Below are 15,397 nucleotides of genomic sequence, written 5' to 3'. Positions count from 1 at the left end.
TGATTCCCATGACCTTGGGACACAGCAGTGGTCATAAGTGTGAACCAATTGCCAAGTGCCTGGATTTTGCTCACATGATCCGTTGGGCTGCTACAAAGGTCGTAAGTGTGAAAACCAGTTGTAAGTCACATTTTTCAGTGCCGTTGTAACTTTGAACAGTCACTAAATGAACCGTTGTATGTTGAGGACCACCTGTACTGAAGGGTCCTGTGCAGGGGGTCGGACTAGAAGACCTCTAAGGTCCCTTCCAACTCTGTTAGCCTGTATTCTGTATTCTGATCCCTCCCAGTTACCACTTTTGAGCCAAGGTACCCAGGGGTGAAATGCTCCCGGTTTGGACCGGATCGCCTGATCCGGTAGTGATGGTGGCGGGTGGTTCGGAGAACCAGTAACAAAAATCCCTGCCCCCCCCCATGCCCAGCTGAGCCGCACAATCATCAGAGGCTTTTTTTTTAACTTTTAAAAGCATTTTTTCTACAACCTTTTTGGGCAAAAAATGCTTTTAAAAGTAAAAAAAAAAAAAAGCCTCTGATGATCTCGCAGCTCAGCTGGGATCGTCAAAGGCTTTTAAAAGAAAAAAAGGGTTTTTTTCTTTTAAATTAATATATATCCTTTTAATTGTTTTTAATGTTTGTATTGTATGTTTTTATCTGGCTGTACACCGCCCTGAGTCCCTCGGGAGAAGGTGCGGTATATAAATTCGAAATAAAATAAATAAATAAATAAATAAATAAATAAATAAATAAATAAATAAATAAATGCCTCTGACGATCCCAGCTGAATTTTTTTTTTTTAAATTTGATTTATATGCCACCCTTCTCCGGAGACTCAGGGCGGCTTACAATGCGTTAAGCAATAGCCTTCATACTTTTGTATATATTTATACAAAGTCAGCTTATTGCCCCCACAAACTGGGTCCTCAATTTACCTACCTTAGAAAGGATGGAAGGCTGAATCGACCTTGAGCCTGGGGAGATTCGAACTTGCAGTAATTGCAGGCAGCTGACTGTTAATAACAGGCTATTAGCCAGCTGCGCCACCAGGCCCCAGAGGTAAGCCTCTGCCGATCAGGCAAAATGCTTTTAAAAGTAAAAAAAAAAAAAAAAAAAAATAGCTACGCCCACCCAGTCACATTACCCCCACCACCACCAAGCCACGCCCACAGAACCGGTAGTAACAAATTTTAGATTTCACCACTGCAGGTACCCCTTTTTCTGTACCTGTCTATTCGGTTTTTCTTGCCTAACCTTTTTTCGACCGAGGACCCCCTCCAGATTGACATTTTTTCAGCCTCCCGTGACTGTTCAGCATCCTGCCGCGGATACGGCCGGCGGTATTAATTTACCGGCGCCGTGCAAGGGAAATGGTTATTCCATCTCGCTGTGGAATTGATTTCCCCCTCCCCCCCAATTCTCTTTTTTTATTGAGCCCTCCATTTGATTTTATTCCTTCTGTTTGGGCCTCGCAGCTCTTTTGAAATCTTTTTTGAACTGCTTTGCCCTGCGGGCTCATTCGGCTTGTCCAGATGGCTGGGAAAAAACAACGGCTGTGTCTATTTTTTTTTTTTTTTTTTTTTGCTGGCTGGTCTTGAAATCAGAAGACGGGGAAGTGTTGTGGCCCGCAGGCGGCCAGCAGAGCTGGCAGCAGAGTCGGATAGTGAGGAGGTTGGGGAGGAACATGGGCCAGTTCAGTGGTGGATTCCTCCTGGTTCGGCCCGGTTCGGTCGAGCCGGTAGCAGTGACGATATGACGTCACCGAACCGGTTCTCTTTTTCTGGGAGCTGGGCCCTCCTGCCCGCCCCTGTGTTATTCCTACCTTTTATTTCTTTATTTTTAGCCCAGCTGATAGGTGCGGCAGAGTGGATTGCCGCACCTCAGCTGGACATATTCCTAATGCGCTCGCGCGAAGCATGTGCACGAAGACAACCGGTAGTAAAGCCAGTTAGAACCCACCACTGGGCCAGTCCTGGGGGCTGGGGAAAGCTCAGACGAGGGCTCTGCGTCGGAGGCAGAGAGGGAGGTAGACAGCAGCGAGGCAGCGGAACAACTGGAGCCCGTTCCCAGTGTGCGCATGCGCAGAGCTGCCAGAAGACAAGAACAAACTCAGAAAGCAGGGTCGACTCGGGAGTAAAGCCACGCCTTGGAGGTGATTGGCCCCTCCCACAGGAAATAAAAAAGGAGTAAATAGGGAGTGGGATTTTTGCAGGAAACAATTCGTTCCGTGACTCCTTGAGAGACTCTGTGCCAAGTTTTGCCTTGTACTGCGGTTGGGAACAAGTTACGTGGCAGCTTGCCAAACGAGATAAGGTCTGTGTTGATGAATATTCCTTTGGAAAACTGTTTGGACAAACCTTGCTGACCGCGAATGAACGTAATTCACAAGTCGTGTAAATAAAAGAGCTTTTGCCGGGACCAATTCTCGCCTCCTACTTGTTAAGGGAGCCCAGGTCAGAACAGGAAGAGAGAGACCTGCAAAGACTAACGTTGCCTTGATGATTCTTTCTGGCCATAATCCAATTGCGGGAGATCGAAATTTCATTTTAATGTGTGTGTCTATGGGAGATTCTCGGCCATCCAAGTCGTGATTGTCCCAGAGCTGCTTTTTAAAGAGGCAACTGGACTTCCTTTAGTTTTGCTTTGAAGACGTATAGCTTTGAACGGTTACTAAATGAACTGTTGTAAATTGGGGACTACCTGTATTTGAACCTCTCGAGAGAGGGTACCTCAGGTGCATTGTGGGAAAATACTTTGGGGTCGAAGTGCCAATGTCCGAAGTTAAGAAAGTAATGCTTTCGTATGTCCTCAACTTACGACCACAATTCAACCCCAGTTTTCCATTGTTAACCAAGTTAGTTTGGAAAGTTTAATGACCATTCAAACTTACAGCAGCACTGAAAAAAATTATAATTTATGACCGCGTTTCAGACTTACGACCATTGCAGCACCCTTATGGTCACGTGATCAAAACTCGGGCGCTTGGCAACTGGTTCATATTTATGACGGTTGTAGAGTCTCGGGGGGGGGGATCATGTGATCCCTATTCGCGGCATTCCCAGCCGGCTTCTGCCAAAGAAACCAGATTTGCTTCAGGACCACACAATTCACTTAACAAGTGCAGTGATTCGCTTAACAGTGGTGTCAAGAAGGCTTGTAAAATGGGGAAAAACTCACTCAACTACTGCCTTGCTTAGCAACGGGCATTTTGCGCTCGATCGTGGTCGTAAGTCGAGGACCGCCTGGAAACTTGGGGGGAAATGTGGTTTTTTTGCAATTAATATTTATATTATTATTTCAACTTGCAATTATTATTATTATTATTATTATTATTATTATTATTATTATTAATATATAAATATTAATTGCAAGTTGAAATAATAATATAAATAATAATATAAATATTAATATAATAATATTATTTATTATTTCAACTTTTTCCTTTGCAGGAGGCAAGACATTTCGCCACATTTTTAGAGATTGATGCTTTCTCCCCCATGTCCCGGCCAACCCACCCATCTACCCACTGGTGTCACCAGTTTTGGATTGATTGGTTTTTCTCTCTCTCTCTCTCTCTCTCCCCAGAAAGTTTGCACAAAGTGTGGCATAGAAACGCCGGGTGCCCATAAGCGGCCCGTTTGGTTCTGTAAGATCTGCAGCGAGCAGAGAGAGGTGAGTTTTTGCAATGGTGCCACAATTCTGCTGATAATTGTTCTGGTAATTTGCTGTTTGTCAGGGGAGATTATTTTAATCAGTTTTTCAATCTTGGCCCTTTAAAGACGTGCGGAATTCAACTCCCAATTGGGAATTCTGGGAGTTGAAGTCCAAACATCTTAAAACATGTTGACTGGGGAATTCTGGGAGTGGAAGTCCATCCATCTTAAAGCATGCTAGCTGGGGAATTCTGGGAGTGGAAGTCCACCCATCTTAAAGCATTGCTGGCTGGGGAATTCTGGGAGTGGAAGTCCACCCATCTTAAAGCATGCTGGCTGGGGAATTCTGGGAGTGGAAGTCCATCCATCTTAAAGCATGCTAGCTGGGGAATTCTGGGAGTGGAAGTCCACCCATCTTAAAGCATGCTGGCTGGGGAATTCTGGGAGTGGAAGTCCATCCATCTTAAAGCATCCTGGTTGGGGGATTCTGGGAGTGGAAGTCCATCCATCTTAAAGCATGTTGGCTGGGGAATTCTGGGAGTGGAAGTCCATCCATCTTAAAGCATGTTGGCTGGGGGATTCTGAGAATGGAAGTCCATCCATCTTAAAGCATGTTGGCTGAGGGATTCTGGGAGTGGAAGTCCATCCATCTTAAAGCGTGTTGGCTGGGGAATTCTGGGAGTGGAAGTCCATCCATCTTAAAGCATGTTGGCTGGGGGATTCTGAGAATGGAAGTCCATCCATCTTAAAGCATGTTGGCTGGGGGATTCTGGGAGTGGAAGTCCACCCATTTTAAAGCATGCTGGCTGGGGGATTCTGGGAGTGGAAGTCCTCCCCTCTTAAAGCATGCTGGCTGGGGGATTCTGGGAGTGGAAGTCCACCCATCTTAAAGCATGCTGGCTGGGGAATTCTGGGAGTGGAAGTCCACCCATCTTAAAGCATGCTGGCTGGGGAATTCTGGGAGTGGAAGTCCACCCATCTTAAAGCATGCTGGCTGGGGGATTCTGGGAGTGGAAGTCCACCCATCTTAAAGCAAGGCTGGCTGGGGAATTCTGGGAGTGGAAGTCCACCCATCTTAAAGCATGCTGGCTGGGGAATTCTGGGAGTGGAAGTCCACCCATCTTAAAGCATGCTGGCTGGGGGATTCTGGGAGTGGAAGTCCACCCATCTTAAAGCATGCTGGCTGGGGAATTCTGGGAGTGGAAGTCCACCCATCTTAAAGCATGCTGGTTGGGGAATTCTGGGAGTGGAAGTCCACCCATCTTAAAGCATGCTGGCTGGGGGATTCTGGGAGTGGAAGTCCACCCATCTTAAAGCAAGGCTGGCTGGGGAATTCTGGGAGTGGAAGTCCACCCATCTTAAAGCATGCTGGCTGGGGAATTCTGGGAGTGGAAGTCCACCCATCTTAAAGCATGCTGGCTGGGGAATTCTGGGAGTGGAAGTCCACCCCTCTTAAAGCATGCTGGCTGGGGGATTCTGGGAGTGGAAGTCCACCCATCTTAAAGCAAGGCTGGCTGGGGAATTCTGGGAGTGGAAGTCCACCCATCTTAAAGCATGCTGGCTGGGGAATTCTGGGAGTGGAAGTCCACCCATCTTAAAGCATGCTGGCTGGGGGATTCTGGGAGTGGAAGTCCACCCATCTTAAAGCAAGGCTGGCTGGGGAATTCTGGGAGTGGAAGTCCTCCCCTCTTAAAGCATGCTGGCTGGGGAATTCTGGGAGTGGAAGTCCACCCATCTTAAAGCATGCTGGCTGGGGGATTCTGGGAGTGGAAGTCCACCCATCTTAAAGCATGCTGGCTGGGGAATTCTGGGAGTGGAAGTCCACCCATCTTAAAGCATGCTGGCTGGGGAATTCTGGGAGTGGAAGTCCACCCATCTTAAAGCATGCTGGCTGGGGGATTCTGGGAGTGGAAGTCCACCCATCTTAAAGCAAGGCTGGCTGGGGAATTCTGGGAGTGGAAGTCCACCCATCTTAAAGCATGCTGGCTGGGGGATTCTGGGAGTGGAAGTCCACCCATCTTAAAACATGCTGGCTGGGGAATTCTGGGAGTGGAAGTCCACAAGTCTTAAATTTGCCATGATTGGAGACCCCTGCCTTCGATGGCAAGAAATGAACCAATGAGACACACTGGTCTGGACTCCTTTGAGGATTGAATAATAATAAAAATGATCTGTCTCTGATTCTTGTTTCCTACCATGTTATCAGCTACACGTTTATTTCTCCATGTTGTCTTTTCTTGTCCAATTTTAAAGAATAAATATCTCGAGGCAGGAATTCAGTCTGTTCTAATCCGTTGAGCATCAATTCACATTTTATTTTATTTTTCCAGAATGGAAAAATAAATTTCTCACGGGGGAAAATGTCTTATCTGGCACAGTTTCCATAAGTCTAACACTTTTGTGTGTGTATGTTTGTGTTTAAAGTGTGCCCTCGTTGAGTTTTTGATGAGTTTTTGCCGGCGGGCAGAAATTAAATTGAGTTTCAGGGTTTCGCCTTTCTTTCTGTGACAATTGCTCTTCCTTTTGTGCGAGACTGTATAGATTAAAATATGTTTTAATAAATTCCCTTCATCCCTAATCTCTGTATTAAAATCTAAATTGGAAAAGAAAGTGCGCTCTTGAAAAAAATTGGACGGGGTAAAGTTGGTGACCGGCTTTCGTGACCTCTTATCATCCGTGAGGTTTTGGCCCTCTTCTTAACTGAAATTACTTTTCTCTTGGCTCGAATGTATTTTCAGATGAACGTCCCCGAAAATTTCCTCCTTGGCTTTCTGTAGAATGCATTTACGGCAAGTCCTCGACTTACGACCACAATTGAGCCCAACATCTCTGTGGCTAAGCGAGACAGTTGTTAAGTGAGCTTTGCCCAGTGGTTTCATTCAAATTTTTTCCCTACTGGTTCTGTAGGCGTGGCGTGGTGGTGGATCTTGTGATGGAGTGGGCGTGGCCAACTCAATGTCACTCACGGCCACTCAATCACATGACCCCACCAAGTCACGCCCACAGAACCCGGTAGGAAAAAATGTGTGTATGAGCACCAGAAGGGTTCATAGTGAATGCTGTGGCAGAGAGAAACCTGTTGTGGTTGCCAGCAGCCCGCGGAGCTGGCAGCGGTGTCAGACAGTGAGGAGTCTGGGGAGGACCATGGGCCAGTCCTGGAGTCTGGGGGAGGCCCGGACGAGGGCTCCACGTCGGAGGCAGAGATGGGGCCAGGGCCATCTGGGAGTAATGCGTGGACTCCGGAGCCTCCAGAGGCGGACAGCAGAGAGGCAGAGGAACAGGAGGAGCCTGTTCCTAGTGCACGCATGAGAAGAGCTGCCAGAAGGCAAGAGCAGCGAAAGCAAAAAGGACGACTCGGGAGTAAGGCTAGGAAATGATTGGCCCCTCCCATAAGGCTTAAAAGAGCAGCAAAGGCTCTTGGGCTCTTTGTAGGATAGCAACGTTGCTAAATCTGTTTCCAGTCGGCATCTCTTGTTTCTGAACTTTGTGGGGCTTTGCCAAGAAAGGCCTCTGGCAGGGTGCCAAAAAAGATAAAGGTTTGTGATAAGCCCGAAGGACTTTTTCTGAAGGACTTGTTTTGGAATTAATTTGGACTAAGCTGGGAATGAACGTAATTCTCAGCTGTTGTAATAAAATAGGTTTGTTTGAGACTAATTGTGTCATGTAATGAGTAAGTGAGCGTAGGTCACAAGAAAATCGAACTTTTCTCCCTTCATTCACAGCCGAGCTGCTGCTGCCTTTATGGTCCACTCCTGGCCCCCCTCCCTCCCGGGGACTACCTTAAAGGGACAGGCTGCAGCAGTGAATGGAGGGAAAAAAGTTCGGATTCTCTCTGCTGCAGTATTTATCGTTGAATGGGTCGAGCGGCTGGAAGGGGTGAGTGGTGACTGGGTGGGCGTGTTCGTACAAACCGGTTGAATTTCACCCCTGGCTTTGCCCCATTTTACGTCTTTTAATGCCACAGTTGCTAAGTGAATCGCTGGGGTTGTTAAGTGAGCAACACGGTCATTAAGGATACTGTAAAATCCCCACTCCCTCCCCACTCCTGGGGGAAGGATACTGTAAAATCCCCATTCCCTCCCCACTCCAGGGGAAGGATACTGCAAAATCCCCATTCCCTCCCCACTCCAGGGGAAGGATACTGTAAAATCCCCATTCCCTCCCCACTCCAGGGGAAGGATACTGTAAAATCCCCATTCCCTCCCCACTCCAGGGGAAGGATACTGCAAAATCTCCATTCCCTCCCCACTCCAGAGGGAAGGATACTGCAAAATCTCCATTTCCTCCCCGCTCCAGAGGGAAGGATACTGCAAAATCTCCATTCCCTCCCTGCTCCAGAGGGAAGGATACTGCAAAATCTCCATTCCCTCCCCGCTCCAGAGGGAAGGATACTGCAAAATCTCCATTCCCTCCCCGCTCCAGAGGGAAGGATACTGCAAAATCCCCATTCCCTCCCCACTCCAGGGGAAGGATACTGTAAAATCCCCATTTCCTCCCGATCAGCTGGGACTCGGGAGGCAGAGAATAGATGGGGGTGGGGCCAGTCAGAATCTTTACTAACGGTTCTCCGAACTACTCAAAATTTCCACTACCGGTTCTCCAGAACTGGTTAGAACCTGCTGTGAAACCCACCTCTGCCCCAGGTTTTTTCACACATGTGCACAAACTGCAAACGACTATCGGGGTCTCTTTTTTTCTGCCCAACCTCCCAAATTCAAGGTCGCTATTTGGAATTATTGTTTATTTTAAATTTTTATAGCCGCCCAGCCTGGGGGAGATTAAAATAAATTTTAAATAATAACCACAACAGAGGTTCACAAACAACACCTATCCAATTGTTTGGAATTGGGTTGTTTTTTTCATAGGTGTTTTCTGCCTCCCCCCAAAAGTCTTCTAGACGGGATACCGGTGCTATTAAAAAAGGAACAATATTGAGGATATACCTACAGATGAACGTATCATTAGAAAAAATATTACCCTGTTTCCCTGAAAATAAGACCCAACCGGAAAATAAGTCCTAGCGTGATTTTTCAGAATGCTCATAATATAAGCCCTACCCCCAAAATAAACCCCAGTTAAGATTGTCAGTCAGATGGATGCATTTAGTACCGTATTTCCCCCCAAAATAAGACCTAACCAGAAAATAAGCCCTAATGCATCTTTTGGAGCAAAAATTAATATAAGACCCAGTCTTATTTTCGGGGAAACCTGGTAGATTGTGCAGAGATGGATAGACTGACATTAATAATAAAAGATAAGGAAGAAACAGAATATTTTTTTAAAATGGAATATGTTTTATCAATGGTTGGATAAAAGAGATAGAAATTAGAGGTTAAAGATTATTGAAACATATAAGCAAATGAAGTAAAAAAGTTTTACTATATTAAGTAAATTGTAGCATTTTAATTATGGATGATATTACAATTATTATTTTTACTACTAGTTTTTTTTTTTAATTTGATTTATATGCCGCCCTTCTCCGGAGACTCAGGGCGGCTTACAATGCGCTAAGCAATAGCCTTCATTCTTTTGTATATTTATACAAAGTCAGCTTATTGCCCCCACAAACTGGGTCCTCATTTTACCTACCTTAGAAAGGATGGAAGGCTGAGTCGACCTTGAGCTTGGTGAGATTCGAACCTGCAGCAATTGCAGGCAGCTGGTCTTAATAACCAGCTTAATAACAGGGTGCCTTAGACCACTGTACTACCAAGGCTCTTCATTAATATTTTGTATAAACAAATGGATCCAGACAATGCACTTGTTTATTAAGCACCTATGTATTTTAAAGAAGAAGAAAAAATGTATAAATATATATATATATTTTTTTTAAAGGAACAATATTAATCATTATTACGAAATGCTTCGGGGATGCGGCTACAAAGAAGTTTATTTTCCATAATTTTTACCCTGATTCACCTATACGGACAATCGGTTTTGCAAGATTCTGCGAACGTAGCTTTAACAATGAAGTCGATGATCTCATCTTCTTACGTTGGCTCTGTGTGGGAAGGCTGACATTAATTTTGCAAGCCTGAAAGCGAATGAATATAAAATGAATATTAAATAAAGTGAAAAAATAAATAAAAATAAAGGAGCAATCCGAATAATTGAACCCCTCTTTTTTTAATTTATTTTTTAAATGTCGTCTTTAGGTCTGGAAGCGATCTGGAGCCTGGTTCTTCAAAGGCCTCCCCAAATGCATCCTGCCATTAAAAGAGACCAGCGGCAAAAAAGCCAAGGAAATCCACCTTCGGCCCCCTCCTCCTCGCCCGGAACCGTCATCGCTGGAGCTCCGGGGTAGCGGGACGGATCACACCTATACCTGGGCCAGAGGAAAAGGTTAGCACTCCCCACCCCCATGAGAGACATGGGGAACTTGGAAAACAGAAGCTCAACTTCAGCAATGTTAAGAGGGGTGAACTTCAACTCCCAGAATTCTCCAGCCAGCATGGTGGCAGGGGAATTCTGGGAGTTGGAGTCCATCCATCTTAAAGCATGCTGGCTGGGGAATTCTGGGAGTGGAAGTCCACCCCTCTTAAAGCATGGCTGGCTGGGGGAATTCTGGGAGCTGGAGTCTACCCATCTTAAAGCATGCTGGCTAGGGAATTCTGGGAGTGGAAGTCCAACTATCTTAAAGCAGGTTGGATGGGGAATTCTGGGAGTGGAAGTCCAACTATCTTAAAGCAGGTTGGATGGGGAATTCTGGGAGTGGAAGTCCAACTATCTTAAAGCAGGTTGGATGGGGAATTCTGGGAGGGGAAGTCCACCCCTCTTAAAGCATGCTGACTGGGGGAATTCTGGGAGTGGAAGTCCACCCATCTTAAAGCATGGCTGGCTGGGGAATTCTGGGAGTGGAAGTCCAACTATCTTAAAGCAGGTTGGATGGGGAATTCTGGGAGTTGAAATTCCCCCATCTTAAAGCATGCTGGCTGGGGAATTCTGGGAGTTGAAATTCCCCCATTTTAAAGCATGCTAGCTGGGGAATTCTGGGAGTTGAAGTTAACCCATCTTAAAGCATGCCGGCTGGGGAATTTGGAATGTCCGGAATGGTAATAGGTCTCTTGCTTGAACAGGGGGTTGGACTAGAAGACCTCCAAAGTCCCTTTCAGCCCTGATATACGTTGTTCTAAGCAATTCCCTGTTTTACACATTTCCTAGCCAGAGGTCCCTTTGGGGTGGGGTGGGAGGGGCAGCCTGCCAACTAAGTTTAGCTCAAAATTAGATGATAGGAAGGCAGTTAGATTGGCAAGGGGGCCCTTCATTCTTCCTCTCCATAATCTCATCTTCCCCATCCAACAGCTGCCTTCTGCAGATTTCCTCCCCGCAGGCTGCTTAAATAGCCGAAGGGGGGGTGCGGATTCCCACTTGTAAAGTGGGAACAATTTCCCAGTTCAAATAGCCACCCTGGGGTTTTTTTTTGTCAGCTAAATTGAGGCTTGTACCTTTGCCTTCTCTCCCTTCAATTTGAGTTTGCAAGAAAAAAAGCAGAAATGCCAGATGACAGGTGGGTGGGAAGCCACGTAATGAGGTTTAGTGCTAATACACCCTCCTAGATTTTTTGGGGGGGGGTGGATGAGGGGTGGGAGGTGGTTTCCTTTTTTTTTTCCTCCTTAAAGAAAAAAAAAAGAACATCGGAATTGATTTAACAGCCACCATATGCGTGTTTGAGTCACACGCTCCGCTTGTGACAGCTGCGAAGTCTCTGCAGGTTTCTGGGTGTTTTTTTTTTTTTAAAAAAAGGGATTTTTATGAAGTTTCCAAAATAAAAAAAAAAAGGTAAAATACAAAGCCTCTGCGGATTTCTAGGTTTTGTGTTTTTTTTTTTTTTTTAAAAAGGATTCTATGAAGTTTCCGAAATAATAAAAAAGTCAAAATCTAAAATTACCGTAAGGGAGGGTAAAAAAGGAGTAAATGAGGTTAAAGGCCCAACAGTGCAGTTCGTCCTCGTCTTATGACCACAAATTAAGCCCAAAATTTCCGTTTTGTTAAGCAACACCGCTGTTAAGTGAGCTTGGGCCCATTTTATGACCGTTCTGGCCACCGTTGTTAAGTGAATCACTGTGGTTGTTAAGTTAGTCACACGGTTGTTAAGTGAATCTGGATTCTCCCTTGACTTTGCTTTGTCAAAAGTGGATCACATGACCCCGGGACACCGTAACATCATTCATTCATTCATTCATTCATTTATTTATTTATTTATTGGTTCGATTTATATGCCGCCCTTCTCCGGAGTTTCAGGGCAGGTTACAATGCGTTAAGCAATAGCCTTCACACTTTTGTATATACCTGCTTAGTAGGGCTTTCGCGGCCCCCCAAGCGGTGTTCTTTTTTAAACAAAGTCAGCTTATTGCCCCCACAAACCGGGTCCTCATTTTACCTACCTCAGAAGGAGGGAAGGCTGAGTCAACCTTGAGCCTGGTGAGATTCAAACTTGCAGTAATTACAGGCATCTGGTGCTACTTAACAGCACTTTAGTCTGCTGCGCCACCAAGGCTCTGTTAATATGAGTCGGCTGCCAAGAGTCTGAATTTTGAACACGTGACCATGGGGATGCTACAACAGTCATAAGTGTGAAAAACGGTCCTACGTCGCATTTTTTCAGTGCCATCGTAACTTCGAACGGTAAGTGGACGACTATCTCTACATCATTTGATAAATATTTTCAAATTATTGAAATAATTCAGTGTAAATTTCAGTCCGTCCACCTATTTTCCCAATTTTCAAGCAGAATATTCAGTAACAGAGTCGGAAGGGACCTTGGAGGCCATCTAGTCCAACCCCCTGCTCAGGCAGGAGGCTTGTATCAGGGATTCGAACCGCCGAACTGCCAACCTTTCTGATCGACAAGCTCAGTGTCTTTAGCCACTTGAGCCACCTAGTCACCTCCCCTTACAACAGTTCTTTTAGTGACCATTCAAAGTTACAGCACGACTGAAAAAAAAACTGACTTATGAGCATTATTCACACTTAACAACCATTGCAGCATCCCGATAGTCGCGGATCAAAATTCAGACGCTTGGCAACTGACTCGTATTTATGACGGTCGCAGTGTCCCGGGTGGTCACGTGATCCTCTTTTGCGACCTTCTGACAAGCAAAGTCAATGGGGAAGCCGGATTCACTTAACAACTGTGTGACTAATTTAACAACTGCAGTGATTCACTTAACAACAGTGGTGAGAAAGGTTGTAAAATTGAGCAAATCTCACTCAAAAACTGTCTCGCAACAGAAACGTTGGGGTCAATTGTCGTCGTAAGGCAAGGACTACTGTACCTTTATATCCAAAACCTCCTGCTTATTTAAGCATAAAATCTGGACACATATTCCTCTTCCTGATTCATCGTCAATAACAATTTATGCACTTTAGCAATAAGATGTTCATCAACGGCGCATAAGTCTTTTTCAAAATCGGCTCCTTTCGTCTGTCAAAACAGAATTCTTTTTTTTTAAAATCCATTTTAAATCTTCCAAGCAATTGAGCGTACGTAAAAAAAATTGACAAGTAAAACCTTCCTTCCTTGAGATTTTCCCTTGTTTTTCAGACAGGCTTCTCTTCCAAGGAATGTTAATCGCTCGTCATATGTCAACCAAATGGGTTTAATTATCATTTTTCTCCTGAAGAGAAGTGTTCTGACCAACTCCTAAACATGACAAATCCTCTGAAGTGAACTCAAAAGATTCCTTTATTAGGGGCGCCGGCAGCCCCGGCAAAAAGTTTCCTTCTCAGGCTAACAAGTCCGTCTGTCCTGAAGACGAATAGTTGTCTCTCACATCTACTCATCTCTGCCCCCCGCCTTTTATCCCCAGAGCTAGGGTGGGGCTTCATTAGCAATGGTGGTTCTTCCGTCCCGAGGACCAGCCCACGGATTTCCACTGCTCTCCTCTCCTCTGCCTTCTGTGCATCCGTGTGTCAGGCACTGGACCCAGCTGTTCCTCCTCCTCCTCATCAGCCACCTCCAGACCTGGGGGCTGTTGACTCTCCATCTGAGGGCTGATGGACGGCCCAGGCTCTGCCTCTCTCTCTCTCTGACAGCCGCATTCCCTCTTCCCCCTCGGAGCTCTCAGAGTTGCCTTGATGTCTCCTCCTCCTCCTCCTCTGATTCGGCTGCTGGAGGGGCCGGCGGCCGACAGGCCACAACAAGAAGAGAACTTCTGTGGTTTTGGTTTATACCTGTTCCAAATTCTCAAAAAGCACCTCTAAAAAGGCACTACCGTATTTTTCGGAGTATAAGACGCACCTTTCCCCTCCCCCTAAAAGGGGGTGAAAATTTAGGTGCGTCTTATACACCGAATGTAGTCCCGGCCACCCACTGGCCCCCACCCTTTGGCCTCTGCCTCGCAGCAGTTACCTCCTTGCAAGCAAACAGCAAGAAAAAAACAATTCCTTTCAGCTTCAGCACAGCCTAATTAGCACAAGTTGATTGGATCGGCCTCCTGACTCTCCGCTGATTTGCTCTCAGCTGTTTTGCGCAGGGCTCTGCTGCTTGCTGCAAGGAGATAAATTGCTGGAGCAGATTTTTTTCCCCCTTGTGCTAATCAAGCTATGATGAAAACGAAAATGAAAGTAAAGCAGGCTGTTGGCTGTTTGCTGCAAGGAGGCAAAATTGTTCAGAGGCAGAGGGAGATTTCTTTTTCTTCTTTTCCTCACCAAAAAAGGTAGGTGCGTCTTATACTCTGGTGCGTCTTATAGTCTGAAAAATACGGTACTTAAAATTTACATTCGTCTTAACTTTATCATAACTTAAGTAGCTGTGCCATCCAAATTTCAAGTCACGTCCCTTAACTGACAACAGTTCTTTTAGTGACCATTTGAAGTTGCAACCGCACTGGAAAAAGCGACTCGTGATCGTTTTTTCACACTTACGACCGTTACAGCATCCCTGTGATCACGAGATCAAAATTCAGATGCTTGGCAGCTGACTCATATTTATGACGGTTGCAGTGTCCCCAGGGTACTGTGATCCCCTTTTGCGACCTTCTGACAAGCAAAGTCAACGGGGAAAGCCGGATTCATTTAACAACCGTGTGACTCACTTAACAACCGCAGAGATTCACTTAGCCACTGTGGCAAGCAAGGTTGTAAAATGGGGCAAAGCTCACTTAATAACTGTCTCGCTGAGCAAAGGAAATTATGGTTCTAAATGGAGGACTAGCTGTACTATTAACTACTATTATTAACACCAACATAAGTCCCCAGTTGATAACTCTTTTTTAAAAAAAAAAAAATTGGGTGTCAGGTAAATATATACTCAATGTATATAGGTAGTCCTCATCTTACGACAGCAGTTGGGACCAAATGTTTTGTCATTAAGCAGTGCAGTTGTTAAGTGAGACGAACGACGGCCTTCACCTTCCGCCATTTTGTTTGTTTTCCCGCAGTTGTCTCCAGCGACAGCGACAGCGATTCTGAGATCAGCTCCTCCAGTTTTGACGATCGGTCCTTGTCCGTGGGATCAAAGGGTTTCCAGATCAGGAAGCACCCAGCAGACTCCGGTGAGCAAAACCCACTGTTAGAGAATGTGCAAATAGGCGTAATTGTGACTTCACGCTTCTTGCGGTTACTTCTGTCCTACTATCGCAGCGCCATTGAGAGTGTCCTGACATACGGCATTCTTGCATGGTATGGGAGCAGCTCTGTAGCGGACAAAAAAGCTCTACAGAGAATCATTAAAACTGCCCAGAATATCATCGGGCTCCAGCTACCAGCCCTGGACGACATCTTCGAATCTCGCTGTTTGAGGAAGTTGCA

General features: G+C 45.6%; 1 protein-coding gene across 3 annotated transcripts in view; it reads left to right on the top strand.

Annotated features, from left to right (window-relative positions):
• The window catches only part of RPH3AL (rabphilin 3A like (without C2 domains)), a 43,334-nt gene that overhangs the window by 17,294 nt on the left and 10,643 nt on the right, over window positions 1-15,397 (top strand). For all 3 annotated transcript variants that reach the window (XM_034405489.3, XM_060693249.2, XM_087883455.1), the window contains 3 exons: window positions 3,579-3,665; window positions 9,802-9,988; window positions 15,028-15,141. In XM_034405489.3, the coding sequence (XP_034261380.1) occupies window positions 3,579-3,665; window positions 9,802-9,988; window positions 15,028-15,141 (388 nt within the window). The remainder of the gene's footprint in view (window positions 1-3,578; window positions 3,666-9,801; window positions 9,989-15,027; window positions 15,142-15,397) is intronic.

The sequence above is a fragment of the Pantherophis guttatus genome, chromosome 1, assembly GCF_059756535.1.
Source record: "Pantherophis guttatus breed Tessera chromosome 1, ASM5975653v1, whole genome shotgun sequence".
Taxonomy (NCBI): Eukaryota; Metazoa; Chordata; class Lepidosauria; order Squamata; family Colubridae; genus Pantherophis; species Pantherophis guttatus.
This window is presented reverse-complemented; position numbering and strand designations above follow the sequence as displayed.